Source organism: Epinephelus fuscoguttatus, linkage group LG22 (genome assembly GCF_011397635.1).
Source record: "Epinephelus fuscoguttatus linkage group LG22, E.fuscoguttatus.final_Chr_v1".
Lineage (NCBI taxonomy): Eukaryota > Metazoa > Chordata > Actinopteri > Perciformes > Serranidae > Epinephelus > Epinephelus fuscoguttatus.
The window spans coordinates 8,549,879-8,566,168 of NC_064773.1; the positions used below are offsets into that span (position 1 = coordinate 8,549,879).

The 16,290-nt window shown below is 41.1% G+C and overlaps 1 protein-coding gene across 3 annotated transcripts in view; it reads right to left on the reverse strand.

Annotated features, from left to right (window-relative positions):
- The window catches only part of syt1a (synaptotagmin Ia), a 337,362-nt gene that overhangs the window by 51,232 nt on the left and 269,840 nt on the right, over positions 1 to 16,290 (reverse strand). For 2 of the 3 annotated variants that reach the window (XM_049566896.1, XM_049566895.1), the window contains 2 exons: positions 5,649 to 5,821; positions 47 to 172 (listed from right to left, as the gene is read on the reverse strand). In XM_049566896.1, the coding sequence (XP_049422853.1) occupies positions 47 to 172; positions 5,649 to 5,821 (299 nt within the window). The remainder of the gene's footprint in view (positions 1 to 46; positions 173 to 5,648; positions 5,822 to 16,290) is intronic. The other variant, XM_049566898.1, reaches the window with a different exon arrangement.

Here is a 16,290-nt window from a genome sequence, read left to right on the forward strand (position 1 = left end):
TCGTAACAACGACACACACAGAAAGATTCGGAGAACAGACCCTTACCGTATTTTCTGTGAAATTGTAATCCAGGGAGTACTGTAATTTGCCCAGTTTCTGGTCCTCCTTGGGCTCTGCCTCTTTCTCCGTTTCAGTCAGCCCTGTCTCGGCATCCTCCTCATCCTTCAAGGCCTGAAGGAGACACCCACCAAGAGTCAGTGTCGCCTGTTTGTCGCTGGTGCTAGCACCCAGCCAGCCGTTCCCCGCCCAGGTCCTGCCAGCGGACCTACTCCTGTAAAAGCTGCCACTTGTTTTATGATGTGTAAGGGGGAGGAAACAGGGGGAAGGGGAAGCAAGCACTAAAACACCATAGCAGTTAACACCAGGACATGCTCTGTGATGCACTAAAGCCCCGGGCCTGGTCCCCTGATGATGCTTTTCTATCAATCTCTGGGTGTTTCTGTCTAAAGGGAGGAAAGATCAAATGATGTCGCCAGAGATGAGAGCAATGGGCAGGCATTAGAGGAAGAAGAGGGGAGGGGATAGAGAGGATAGAAAGAAGGAGAGAAAGAGAGAGGCTTCCGGAAAAGATCACAGTAAGACAATTCCCTTGATGTTATTTCAGGCAGATCAAGTCTCTGGCAAAACACAGATCAACTGGGAAGAGTCTGAAGTGGCAGAGAGTGAGAAGTGAACTTGGACTTTCGCTAGCCTGGCACTAAGGTAAGGGTAGCAGGTGGTGGCATTGGTGGTGGTGGTGGTGGGGACAGGAGGTGTTGGGGGAGGTGGAGGAGTTTGTTATAAGACCAACATGCGATTGAAGAGGCAAAGACTAGCTCTCAAGGTCATTCATTCAGCGTCAAGAGTTGCCTTCCAAGATGTCTTTTTCGTTAGGCATGCAGAGCATTCTCTGTCGTACAAACCAGTGCTCTCGTGTGATTCCCCCATTCCCCGAGTCTGGTTACACCCTCAAGACACACAGTCGCATTGTCATCATAACCCCTGAAGCTTTCATGTTAACCCCTACGTCGATGGTAGCTAGAAGCATCATGCCAGCGGTGGGTGGGTAGGTGTTGGTAAAAGGGGGTTGTAATGTACATTGGTGGGCCTGCCCCTATTAGTTGGTCAAGTTGCTCATGTGAAAGCAAAAGGCTGAACAACACTGATTGGTTTCAAAATTTGTTCCGCTGGGCCACTTTGGTCTCTGCCTTTTGGGAGCAAATCCAAATTGTGAGGTCAAGTGTTGGGTAAGACTGCTGCAGCCAGCCGTGGCTAAACAGGCTGCAGTATAATGTTAATAGTCAACTTATGTCCACTGAAGTGCTTGTTTTTGCCACTGACAGGCTCAAATTGTTTTTTTAAGTGTCTGACAACATTATGGAAAGGATCCCCACAGAGATAGACCCTTTTTGCGAAAGAGTAAGATCCTTTTGTTTGACCAGAAACTGTTCTGAAAACACTATTGCCATTCCCACCAGACTCCATTTAAATAAACAGTAATTTTATCATGGTAAAACACACTTTATTCAAAGCCAACAGAAACAAAATGGAACACACCAAAGCTGTCAAAGTTCATCTTTCCACTGTTTTAACAATCACCAATTCTGATTTGGTTGAAATAAACCTCTAATTAACCCAGTTAGATGTGGAAATGTGCTGGGTCTATGCACACTAAAATTACTGTTTTTTTAAATGGAGTCTGGTGGAATTGGTAATGGCAATTTTGGGACTGTTTTTGGTTAAACAAAAAGGATCTTACTCTTTTAACAAAAGGGTATATCTCTGCAGGGATCTTTCAATAATGTTGTCAGACACTTAAAATATCAACCTGAGCCTGTCAGTGGCAAAAAAAAAGCACCTTTAGTGGACAAGTGGTCACACTGCAGCCTTTTTTGCTGCTGCTGGCTGCAGCAGTCTCACTCAATCCTGGACCAATTTCAAAAATTGTTCCCATTAGTGTGTGAGTGAGAGGCTTATAAGTTTGGCACGTAAAAAGAGGGAAAAGTGGAGCAGGTAAAATGATTGAGGAAATAAAATCCCCTAATTTATCAAATGTGTAATTCATATTATTTTAATAAGGTTAATCCAATTTCTCACGCACCTGCGCTCCAGGATCTGTTTCACCTGGGTTGGCAGATGTGACTGTGCGTCAAAAGCTTCCTTTTCATCACCGGTTTCAAAAGAGCATTTACCTGTAGTGCCTCTCAATCATTCTACGTTTGCCCGCTGCCACTCGTTTGATATGTAAATGAAAGATTCAAAAGGCAGGAGACTTTAGCTTGGCACAAAAATCAGCATGGTTCAACCTTGTCAATGCGCACCCAGTGTTTCTTTCATACATATATATGTGCATATGCAGGTTGTACACACATATATACAGTAGATATACATGTACTGTATGCATAGTTACATATATTTGGTTCTATGGGAGTAAGTTGTTGTCAAGAGGCTATAAAAAAACATCAGAGCAGCAGGCTTAAGAAGATCCAACAGCAATTAGGAACCTACCGCCAGTGACCATCCCGAACAGTCATCAGACACAACACAGATAAGGAGGACATAGAAGGAAGAAACACAAATTAAAACAACCACACACAGGAGTTAACACACCAGAGTCTGGGCACACCAGGAGAAATGACCGCTTGCCTCCGAAGTGGCAGATTCACCGATCGCAGAGATTAGTTACAAGGGCGACTGATAACTGGAGTCTTTTATTGTGATTAATGGGTATTTGAAAATAAAATTGGATGGTTCTAAGGCAGCCAGAGTATTGGGAATTAATGGAAAATCTCCTCTAACAAGCACAAGTGATGTGCTGTGGTGCAGCTGGTTGTTAAAACCATTCTCTGTTACACAAGACAATAAATTAGTCTTTAACATTTAATTCATGCTTTCTTCTACAGTTACTAATAAAGTATGAAAACACTGTCAGCAGTTTCTGTCTACGACTCGGATCCACCTCTGATAGCAGAGGTGTTGCAGCAAATTAAACACACTTTGTACATGATTCCGCCGAGGATGGCGGTATAATGATGCTCCGCTGGTGCAATTAGTGTGCTAACTCCATTTGAAGTGTCAGGGTTTCATTCCTTCCTGTACCATCTGAAAGGTAGGGGTTAATTTTAGTGGGTTGAATTATCATTTGGTGATGTCATTTCTCTGGGTGGATACCACTTCATTACACGGCAAACGTTACTCACACTCTTCAACATGTGAGCAGGTCCTCATATGACAAAAGAAACACTCACAGGAAACGAAAAGTAGGAGGAAAAAAAAAGAGATTGAAATACTCTCTCCTCAGTCTGAAGCCATTTAAATGGCTTCCATTAACTTCCCTGTAATTAGACTCGATTCTTGTTTTAATTAAGTGGTGAAATATCATATTAAGTAATACTGTATGTATCTCTTTGGCAACAATAAATACATAACGCGTACAAAATACATACAGTACAGTAGCAACCATTGCATTAAATAATAAGGACGTTTTTGACCGCCATATTTGCAGTTAAATTATTATCATACTGTTCTGAAAACACAATGTAAAGGGATAGTTAGGATTTTCTGAAGTGGGGCTTTATGAGATACTTGTCCAAAGTCAGTGTATTACACACAGCAGATAACAGTTGGCATGCCCCATGCTGTGGGAAGCTGCAGGAGTGGTGACATGGAAGCTGAGCGATGTACTGCTGTGAACGGGGGCAGCAGCAAAACGTGTTTTAGCCACCTAAAAAAAAAATCTGTAACACTTTCAATGTTATCTATATTAAAATTATTTTCACCGCTTTATCTTTCCATCAGATAGCCTCTTCCAACAGGGAAGCCAATAATGGCTTCAGCTCCCCTTCTATGTTCTCATCAAAGCCACCATACTCCATTGACGACTAGAATTAGTTGTAATCCTCTGCCAACCAGTCAGGTTGCAGTTGGCATTCACATCTATCTAGACTCATATGCAGCCATGACAGTTGATGATGACTCAAATATGGATGTTGCTGCCAAGAAGTTAAAAATTCTAGAACGTGAAATTCACACACATTTTCCCCTCTACAGCACAGATGGTCTATACAATCACCACAGTTTCAAGGTCGACAACAATGATTAGTGTCACCAATTCAGTTGACTGAATGTCTCCTCTGTTCCTGAGATATGACGTTGATCAGTGACCATCAAAGTGTATTTATAGAACATTATGATGTCAGGGTGAAGTTGACCTTTGACCTTTTAGATACAAACTGTCATAATATCATCATTATATCCTATCAGACATTTGTGTGAAGTTCTGTCATAACTAGCATTAGAATTCTTAAGTTATGGCTAAAAACATTATTTTGTAAGCTCACAATGACATTGACCATCAACCACCAAATTCTAATTAGGTCATTCTGTTCCTGAGTTACAGTGCTAACAAACGGCCAGAAAAGCATTTGTCCAAAAGAAAAATTAAAAAAAAAAAAAAAAAGATGCCATGGTGAAGTTGACCTTGTTATCATTTTAGGCTGTTAGACATTTGTGTGCAATTTTGTCATAATTAGCAAATGCTTAAGTTATGGCCAAAAACACAACATTCTTGAGTCCAAGTGGACGTTTGTGCCAAATTTAGTGAAATGACATCAAGGCTTTCTTGAGATATCGTGTTCACATGAATGAGACAGAGGCAAGGTCACAGTGACCTTGGACCATCCCAATCAGTTCACCTATGAGTCCAAGTAGACATGTGTGCCAAATTTGAAGAAATTCCCTCATGGTGTTCTTGAGATATCGCTTTCACAAGAATGGGACATATGCCTGTATATCTGTATAGACAATCCGAAAAACATAATGACCATGGCCATGGCTATCGCCGCCATGTAGGAATAAAAACAGTAATTTTGGCTAACTAAACACAGGAGCTGCTGGTTTACCACTACCTTGTTCTCTTTGTTTGTGTTGTTGTGTGACCTTGGTGAATCTAAATTAACCCTTTAAAACACCAAAGTCACACAATAACAAACATACAAATTGATCAGGGCAGTTCAGCGATATTAAATCACTGTTGCTCTCAACAGAGTCTGGCTTTGAGAAGAGCTACATAGCGCTTCAGTTCCCTGTCAGAAATCACTGTCCAATGGCAAGGAGGTAAAGCAGTTAAATATTGTAAATATAGCCTACACTTAGGCTGTTATGGATTTCTTTTGGTGGTTAAAATACGTTGTGCGTCCACAGCAGTACATTGCTCAGCGTCCGTGTTGGCACTTCAGCCTTCTTCTCCAAACTAGAGGTGTGCATACTGCCAACTACTGTAGGTAATACACTGACCATGGACAAGTACCTCATACAACCCAACTTCAAAAAATTCCAACTATCCCTTTAATGTGCTGATGGAGTCACTGCAAATGTGATCAATCAAATCCGTCATCGTACAGCATTAGAAGCACTAAAATAGTGAAAATAAAAAGTATGCCAAACACAGGAAATAAAAAAACAACAACCCACCCACTTAACATTATTGGATATATTTAGGACATCTTCCCAAATAAATAATTTTTAATTCTATCATAACGTCATGCACAGAGGATCCAGCAAAAACAAAATGTTTTGGTAGTAACTTGTTATTAAATTAGCATGAAGAAAGGCATATACTGTAGTTTATGTTTCTATGTTTTAAGCAATAATAGTTCAAAGTCTTTACCTCGGTTTTGGCTCCATCTTTGACATCCATCATGTTGATGGCATTCTTGCCCTTGTCTTTGCCCTTCTTTTTGTTTTTCTTCTTGAATATCCATTTTTTGCAGATGCAGAAGCAGCATGCTAACACCAGAATGATCGCCACGAAGGCAATAGAGACAATGGCCCATGATGGCACTGTGGAAAGAACAAACAGGGGAAAGAGCTTGGATTAAACTTCTGGGAGGAATAAAACGTTGTAGCATCATGGAGGGAGGAAAACAACATTTCAGCCAACTGGGCCAAAGTAGCATTTGAAGTTCCAAAGAGTAATGATTACACCAACTGACTGAGGTGAGATAAAAGCAGAGGAAAATGTGTGTGCCCGCAGAGCTGGCACATTGGATCAGCACCTAAGCCAGTGCCCAGGTCCATCAAGAAGTGGCAGACTGCTAACGATCGGTCCTGACTAGCAGGACAAGACCCGACTGAACAGCTCCAGCCAATTTAGTGGAAGTAACAGATGTTGGCATTTTCCACTTGCCATTTAAACAAAAGATTCACAGACAGCTGACACTTTCACGGCAATCACCGGCAACACAGAACTCGTCGGGACCGAGAGCGGTGGTAATTTTGCAGGGTGGGCCTGAGAGGCATTAACAGTGGTGCGACCATGACAAGCCAATGATGCAGTAAAAATCAAACGGGTTCACGGGGGTTTGACACACATTGTTCACACGCTCTTGGCTCCCACATTACCTTTAAAAAGACCTGTATGAAATGAGCCTTTTATGTTGAGATTTAAGGCTTAGAGTTTTAGACAAAAACCTTTGACAGAGGCAGAACTGCTCCACGTATAAAGGAGCCTAATCTCACTGAATTAAACCTGAACATTTACAGTTCAGTCCAGAGGACGTTAGAGAACAAAAGCAGGAAGGTCTCTTTAATTAAACATTTTGTATCACCTGTCAGCAATCCCACAGTCAAATCACAAATTTCCAAGTAATCATGTCCTTGTCAAAATATTTCTTTTAAGCCCTCCAGCTGTTTCATATTGTCTTTGTGTGAGGAGAGCTGCCAGACACTGCTCACACTGCTTATCATGTGTCATAACCTTCTGTGAGTTTCTTGAACCATCAAGACAACATAGAAATCAACTACGAGTCTTGAAACTTCAAAAAAAATCCATAACATCTTTTACTTCGGACAGTATCACTTCATTGTTGTTCAGTTGGAAAACTCTTCCTTGATGGTGCATTCAGGTGCTTGCAGGAAGGTGGGAGAGACATGTTCATTAATTTATGATGTGTTTTCCACAAGTTAAAGTCGGTGTTTTGTCCATACCTTATATCTTTATTGCGGCACTCAGCTTTGGTATAGTAGTAGCCCCCCAGTTTATATAACTTTTTATCCAGCATTGTCAGGGTAGTAACTTAAAGGAATACTTCACCCTCCAAAATAATCATTTGTATATCAATTACTCACTCCGTGTTATGCTGAATTCATGAAGAGAACATCATTTTTCTCGCATGCTTCTACGATGAACGAAGAATCCAAAAACAGAGGAAATTCTTGCTGAATTGAAGTCATAGGGGTCCAAGTTTAACAACAGCAAAACTACATCAAAACATCTGTTTACAAACTCTCACACAACTTGTTCAATATAATCAAAGTGCCATTTGTCCAATCATATGCTCAGTAATTCCCAATCAGACAGCCCCTTCTGACGGGGAACTAAAACTTATCTATGCTCTCTCTTCAAAGCCAGACTTCATTAACAAAAACAGTAATTTTACCTCGATGAACACCGGAGCTGCTGGTCTACCTCTGCCTTGATCAGTTAGTTAGTTTGTGTTATTGTGTGACTTTGGTGTTTCAAAGGGTTAATTTGAATTCAGCAAAGTCACAAAGTAACACAAACAAACTACCAGTCACAGTATTGGTAAACCAGCAGCTCCCATATGCAGTGAGGTAAAATTACTGTTTTTATTAAGGGAGTTTTGCACTGAGGAGCACATAGGTGAGTTTTACTTTCAGTTCAGTGCTACTTCGAATATGGATAAATGAGACACGATTTGTGTGAGAGTTTGTTTTGCTGTTTTCAAATACAGAACCACTTCAGTTCATCAAGAATTTTCTCAGTTTTTGGATTCTTTGTTCACTATGGAGGCATGTGAGAAAAACAGTGTTTTCTTCATGAATTCAAAGTAACATATGATGAATAACTGATTTACAAATGATCATTTCGGGTGCTGAAGTATTCATTTAACACAACTTCTCTAAGACAAAATAAAGAAAACTGTAAACAAACCTGTTGTAAATCTGTATCTCATTAATTTGGAATTCTATCCTGCCTCTTTCCTGGACGAGAGTTATGGATGCTGCATTGGCAATTATAGATAAAAGTTTTTTGGGTGCAAATTCAGGAGGCTCATTTCACTGCACAGCATGGAGGCCCCTTCGTAGAAAGCGCAAGCTCAAATCCATCAGAGAAGTGAAATTTCGAAAGGAGATGAGATGGATAATAGACGTGGTAAGGAACATTTTTCTATCTTTGAACAGGCTCAACAGTAATTTGGTGGCCTATCAACAGTAATGTCAGGCCTGTAGCTTATGCTGTGCCTTGGCATCATATTTAGGGGTTATTATCAGTAAAACAGACTTTGCTCATCCTGTGTGAATGCACCACACGAGACACAGATGTGAGGGGGTTATTTCTAAATCACATAAGGTCCCCCGGTAATACTAGTTTGGTATGTACTGGGCTTTAGGCAGGTATTATAAGTCTATTTATTTCAATGTAAAGACCACAATAAAGTCACTAAACACATATATATCTTAAAGTCCATTCTTTTTCAGACTCTGCAGGACCTTGAGATTTGCTGCTCAGATATATGATTTCATGATTAAAACCAAAAGTAAAATAAAATTCTAAGATGATGAATCAGTGAGGTAAATCTGATGTGAGTGGCATATGAGTTGTTGCTTCCTCCACCATATGCTGTTACTGTATACTGTGTGAACCTGACAGAAGGAAACGGGACAACCGGCCCGTCAACTATGTCACCTACAGACACTCGGCTTGACAACACAGTGACGGCTCTAATAGCCCGCTGCAAACACTGTGACACCTATCTCAATATATAGTCAGCAGACAGCTAGCACTCCCTGGTGTGCACGCACTCAGCTACAGTATACACCACACATCCACACACTAACACATGATGGAGGGAGAGAGTGGGTTGTTTTAAGCAGCGGAGACATAAAGTCCAGATGGGCTGAAGATAATAAGAGACCTCGCAACAGACTTCTCCCTTCAGCAGTCATAATCGCAGCTCCTCCATTGTACTCAGCAGACACCAAACACCTGGCAACCCACCCCTCATTTTAATAGAGAGGAATAACAGACAAATGAGCCAATTTTAGGAGCATGTTTTTGGTTTTGTCACTGCTCTAAAAGCAAAGGGAATAGTTCTGACTGAGCCAATCTGGACTGCAGCATCTGAAAAAAGCTCAATACCGAAGAAAGAAATATAAAATCTTCTTCTAGAGAGAGACAAAATACAGCTCATGGTTCATTTAAGGAAGAAGCCCAATAGTGGTCATAAATCCAACAAACCAATAGATGAAATAAGACAAGTCTTTTGAAGACTTTATCTGAAAAACTCCAAAAAGACCCATCAAAACAGAAAACTATATTACAGTCTATCACTCTGGGGTTTTGCTCACCAGCAATCAGCTGCGTTTTTTTCACTGAAGTCTGAGGGGAGAGAGAGAAAGAGAAGAAAAAAGAAAGAGAAAGAGGGAAAGAGAGGGGAGAAGAATCGATGCTCTGTTGACAAAATCAATAAGCACTCTCCTCCAAGGAAAAACAGTGAGTGATGCTCTAAAATAACTTCAGGATCTACAGCTTTGGCCTCGCCCCGGAGCGGTGTGGTGATGGAGGTGACACTGGATGGGACTCGTTTACTGTGAGCCATCCAAAACTGACAGCATTTCCCTTAAAAACTTGAAACTATACTGAGAATAAACTCTGGGTCAGGTAGAGTTTCTTTGGCTTTTACAAAAAACAGACTGAATCTCTATTGTGGTGAATTGGAAATCTTGTTTAGTAGCCAACTTTTGAGTATTACAGGACAGGTAAGGTAAGGATTTATAAATGCTAGTGTTATCCTTTTTTTGTAATGTAGGTATACATGTTAGTAAACCTTTATTAATGCTTTTAATAAATAGATTTTGGTCAAGAAGGTCAGAAGTCAGACAGTACATTCTGTCACATGGGACCCTCAGCTCTGTCGCTAGAAGACAATGTTGGCATTGTGCGTTTCTGCAAACCACGTTACATTCGCATGTTTCATATGTATCATATCAATGTTTAAAGAGACATAATATATAGGCTGACTTTGTCATCGGGAGGTGGAGGGGATGGTGGACGGTGTGTCACTTGCCAAACAGCAGACCATTGTTCGAGACCAACAAACAACAAAACCGGAGCGAGTCGTTGTTTCAGTCGGCTTTTTAGACTCCAAATGTGGGTGTTTTGTAGCAACCAGTCAGTATTTTTCTGTTCCTTTTAAGGCTCAAAATGCGGCTGTTTTATAGCTACCCATCTACATTTTTCCAGGAGCTTTTAGGCTCCAAACTTGGGTGTTTTGTAGCGCCTCGTTGGTGTTTTTCCAGCAGCTTTTAACGTTCCAAACGTGGGTGTTTTGTAGCAACCAGTCAGTATTTTTTCAGTTGCCTTTTAGGGTCCATACGTGGGTGTTTTGTAGCAACCCATCTGTGTTTTTCCAGTGGCTTTTTAGGCTCCAAACGTGGCTGTTTTGTAGCAACCCTTTGGTGTTTTTCTGATGGCTGTTAGGGCTCCAAAAGTATGTATTTTGTAGCGACCTGTCACTGCTTCACCTGCCAGGATTCTGCCCCAAAACGGGTACTTTATGCCAAAATGTGACCTTTTCCTAACCATGACCAAGTGGTTTTTGTGCCTAAACCTAACCACAAATTAACCACAGCATTGTTGAAATGTAATGTTTTATGTATCCACTAGATAACATACAAATGTAACGCATCCATGGTTTGCAAAAATAACAATAACAACATTTTTCGTTGCAACTGGGTTGGCTTACAACGGATCTATAAAGCTTAAGTCATGATTTATTAACAATTAGAAAAGTAGTAAAGGAAGTAGCACCAGTGGTGTTTATGCTCAGAGCCCACATACCTGACCCTGCAGGAATTCTGGCAACATCTCCAGTGTTTTTAGGACAGTCTTGCTGACCTTGTAGCACTGAACAGCAGGGACCTCTAACCTTGGATAAAACAGGAGCATTTGTTTCTTACACCTCTGAGGATACTGTGGTTCATTTCAGCACCAAAACGTCTACTTTTACCTTGCGCATACAAAAACAAGGTAAGGTAAGGAGACAGTTTTTTAATGGAAGTGTCTGAGTTGTGACAGTTTTGTATTTCGTACTGGCAAACACGGTGATAAGCAATCACCTCTCTGAAGGAACTGTGATTTATTTTCTTGCCTTAATAGAAGTTCTGATAAAGAGAAATCAAAATAGAAACACTGTAAACTCTTTCTTTCATAACCCCCACAATGCATATGTCACTCTTCAGTCCTTCCAGCATTTCGTCAAAGCTCACGACGCCTGATGGAACGCCATTTAAACAGTTACAGTGGAAACCATGAATGCATGAACCCAGCCCTTATCTTATTCATCAACTGTTCGTCTTCCAGTGAAAGGCACTTCAGTGTTCCTTAATTAAAGAAACCTGAGTCCCAGAAAGCAATAAAAAGCATCCCCTAATTAACTACATTGTGTGAGTATCTTTTCTCGAGAGAGGGAGAAATAGAGCGGGAAAGTGAAAGAGGGAGCGAGAGGGAGTACTGGCAGCATGCGCACTGCACTTCAGCTCCCAGCACTTATCTCTTGTTCCACTGAGCGACATGGCATGGAAAATGGAGTTTCTCTAATGGGTGGGTTGTGCATGATGAAATCCATGTTTGCTGTTCCTCAAGGCTCACTTTTCAGCACTTTCACTGAAATGGTGCGGCACCAGAGCTCTAAACAATGAGAAACCTTGAAAGTACTTCAGATACTGTGAGTGACATTTACTGTACTGTAGTCCCTCCTTCTACCTACTCCAAGTCTGCCAATGGGCTTTAAATATAGCCTTTTTCCAAACACATGTGCTGGCTTGACTCGTTTTGGATCAACCCATCAGCCCCAGTGCAGCAGGGATTTCATACAACAGAGCAACTTGCTATAAGGTGTGTCTTACACTAATGATGCGCTTGTGCTTGCAAAGCGCTAGAATATTTTCTCTCCCCTCCATTGGTGTTATTGTGGTCAAAATCTTTCTTGTACAGTTTTTGGAATTGTTGGGTGCTAGTCACATTTGCCGGTTTCAGTACCTGAAAATCTGTACTGGTATCCAACAGTACCTTTTTTTTTTAGCACCTCACTTTCTCTGAAATAACACAATTTAATTTTTGAACAAACTACAGGGGTGACATGGTACTCTAAAACACAATTCTGCTCCTTTGCACTTGAAACTATCGCAGCAGATCAGCGCTTCAGGGATTGTTTGGCTCACTGGGAACTTCACTGGGCACTTCCGCTTCCTGTCTAAAGCTGAACCTTGCAGCTCCACGGACCTTCGTTGCGAGAGTCTTTGTGCCTGAACGGAACAAAAGTGAAACTTAACAACACTGCTAACAATGCCAGTGGGCATTTCTTGCTTTGATAATGGCATTCTGAACTTGCTAGTCGCCTTCTAACCTATATCAATGATGCTGAAAACCACTTATAATGGACATTTAATTGAGTGATAACACTCGAAATGGATGAATAAGCTTGAATTACCCTTCATCCAGAGCTTTAATTATGCAGATTTTAACTTCTAGTTCAGGGTAAAGGAGTTAAATGTATTAAGCCTCAGTATTTTGATTGCTGGGAATTAATGTTGTCCAACATAAGAACAAGAAGTCATGAAGGTGCTTAAAAGAATGGGCATTTAAACGTCCATATTTTCATAATAACTGGACTACTACATCTGCTGAGGAAGACGTTTGTGATATAGTAAAAAGCTTCAGATCAGTTACCGAATAAACCTTGTGGTGGGTTTGTTGTTCCAACTGATTTCATCTCAATTTCGTTTTGGTTTTGTGACTGAAAATGAGAAATAACTTCAAGGACTTCTATATTTACTATTTACTCCCTATATTTGTATTTTGGTTAGCATACATTTTTGATGAATACTTCCGATTTATGTCATAAAGATTTATTTCTTCGATTAGTCGACTAATCATTTAATCGAAAAATGTGTTAAATGTTGAAAAATGTCGGTCTGTCTCTCCCAAACCCCAAAATTATGTCATCTAATGTCTTGTTTCATACTCACGCCAAAGGGTTTTAGTTCACTGTCACGGGAGAGTGTGTAAAGCTGCCAATATCTGAACGTAAGAAGCTGCAGTATTTTGGGGTACTTTTATAGTACTTTTCTATGAAAAATGACTCAAACCGATTAGTCGACTACTAAAATAGTCACCGATTATTTTAATAGTTGATTAGTCATTGATTAGTTGACTGATCGTGGTAGCCCTATAAAGACTGATGGTAGCCGTATAAGACGTCTCTGCTCTGAGTCAACTCTGTATTTAAAAGGATTTCCTCCTCTACATCTCTGGTAATATACAGCACTTTACATCTGAGAGAAGGGTTTTATGAACTAGATGGAGTTTGATGGAAGCATTTGAAAGGGCGTGTGTGTGTGTGTGTGTGTGTGTGTGTGTGTGTGTGTGTGTGTGTGTGTGTGTGTGTGTGTGTATGTGTGTGTGTGTGTGTAATATTGCATCTGGTTTATATCCACTTCCAGCAGGCCACGCTAATCCAATGTGACAAGACCCTGTTGGTCAATTAACCTTGACATTATATCTTGTTATGCTTATGAGAGCAACACTCTGTCCGTGCCCTCTCCCCGCTGTGGCTTGTTTAAGCAAACAATATGACTGCAGCAGGGAGCGTCTTCCAACTACGCACAACAATGACGATGCAGAAACTCAGAGCTGATTATAATGAAAGCTGTATTCAGACGTCCTGTGTGTGAGTTTCTCCTTTTGTAACAAAAATGGCACGGTCTATTTCTTTGTGATTTGGTTGAATTAGGTATTTTCCATTCCGCGTGGTCCATTATCCTGATTATCATCTGAAAATGCAGACCGATTGACACGGTACATTTTCTGGAACTCCTGTGAGTGGAAGTGGAACTACATTAACAGTGCGTGAGGTGGATTTACTGGATGTAATAGCGATGTAGATAGAAGAGCAATGACTGTAATTTAAGCAGAGCAGAAAAGCAGAGCGGTTGAATGCTGTGCATAAAGAGGCTTTTTTTTCACCTTTAGAGTAAAGGTGTATTTACACTGAGCATTATGGAGCTAGAAGGGCACTCAGAGAGCACAAACCTCAGCCAAGGCCAAATGCCCTATCTGGCAATTTCGAAGGTGCAATTCAGGATGTCAGTGGTTAACCATTAGTCAGTTAACTGCTGATAATATTTGTGACCAGTTAAACATGTTGGCCCACAGGTTAATTTTGCCAATCCTTAGTTTACTGCACTGTGTATCAGAGGAGCTAGCATCGCCATTCATTCAGTGTTTGCCGCATGAAACGCCGTCCCAAGCCAACAGTGTTCATGTGGAAACATTGTGCCCAATTTTGAGCTGCATTGTTAACTAGGCCTATGTTAGTACAGCTAGCTAGCTCTGATAGCACTGTTAGCATTGAGAGGACAGCTACTGTTGCTAACATACTTAACAAGGCTAATGGGGTTTTGAGTCTCACAATGAAGCCCCTTACTCACTGGGACTACCTGTGGGTAGACTAGAAGGTGGCCACCATGTTTCCACAGCAATGTCATCTCACCACTGGGATGACGTACCATTGGTAATCCTTAACGAGTAGCTCCCACCCGACCCGGCTGATGTGCAGAGCAGGGCGGCCAAATGTTAGTTAATGTTAGCTCACCAGTTCAGACTGGAGGGTGGGCACTGGGCACTATGTTTCTGCATGTTAATGCAGCTAGCCCGCTGTCTGTCAGCATAGCCAACAGAAAACAAAATAAAAGGCAAAACATTTACATCACAAAACATTCAAATTTCACCACCTCTTAATAGAGGGCACTTTGAAATACGGTGCTAAAACTCACTGAGTCAATGAAGTGCTGGACGAAAGGGAAAGGCCTCCAGTATTTCACGCATTGTTTTCTTAAGAGTTAACTGGTTGGTTACCAGTTTATAGGTGTCTGGGGGCCATTGAAAGCAAAACTAACCAAAACTGATATCCTTAATTGTAACATTATAAAAAGAATAGAATAAACTAGATCTATATTGTCCACTATAGGTGGAAATTTGTCTTCAACTCACCAAACATAGAACAGCAAACAAATACTCAGCAAGACAAACGTCACTACAGAATACTTAAACACATTAAATCAGCTCATCGTCTGTCTGTGGTTTAAAACTCATCAGTCACATTGTTGAGTTACTGGCTACAAAGAGAGAGGGAGCTATCTGCCAAGATACTCCTCACTTTCTTCCTTATCCTTTCTGTAAAGAGTTGGGTCAAGGGCTTCTGAAGCTTGCCAACTATTTTACTTGCCATAGTTACACTCCTAGAGAGTTTATTCTTGGATGTACAGTTAAGGTGATCGAACCCGGCAGGAAGGTGAAACGTTAAAACACTCTCAACCATAGGTTTATACACTTTTTCTAAAGTCTGTTGACGAACACCTAGGCCACTGGGTTTCTTAAGAGGATGAAGTCGCTGTGAGCATCTTTTGAAAAAAGAGATGCTCACATGGGAGTCCAGAACTGTACCAAGGTATTAAACCTTTTCCACAGTTTCAACACGTTGACCATCGAGTGAAAGTGGCTCGGTCTTCAGATCTTGTTTCATACCAATAATCAATTCTTTAGTCTTGGCCACATTAATTTCAAACTTGCTGATGCGACACCATGTTTGAAGGGCCTTAGTGTGGGTCAGGTAGGCAGCTTCACCTGATGGGTCTGTTTGCTGTAAAAGACCAATTCAGGCCATGTCGTCAGCATATTTCAATAATCTAAAATAGTAAACAGAGAGCACAACACAGGCAGAATATATGCCAGTTAATAAGAGAGAGCAGCTATTTCTGAGTGTTCACAGGTGTCAAAATTATAGCACGCGGCACAAACAAGTCATGATGTTTACAAAAGCTGCAGCACAGAGACTCATAACATATATTTGACCCTCAAATGCTGAAAAACCTCAGAGAAGACAGAAGATCTGTTTCCCATCTGTTGACTGAAGAGTCAGAGTGAAGCTGGTGCTGGTTGAGACCGAGCTGGCTGCGGTTTGACCAGCCTCTGATGCCGTCTCACGACAGGCAAACTTTAGCAAAGCGAGGGCAGAGAGACGACAGCAAGGCTCGTCGCCAGAGCAGCAGGCAGGCGGAGACGAATGGCTCCACTGATCCACCGCCGTAATCCCCCTTAATAAACTCTGCTGTCTGTTGACTGTGAGCAGCCACAAAGTCAAACAAGTTGAGACACGATCAAGCTCTGACGTTTTTTTTTGTATTTTTCCTTTAGCTTCCTCTCAAGTTAGACCACAGACTGTGTA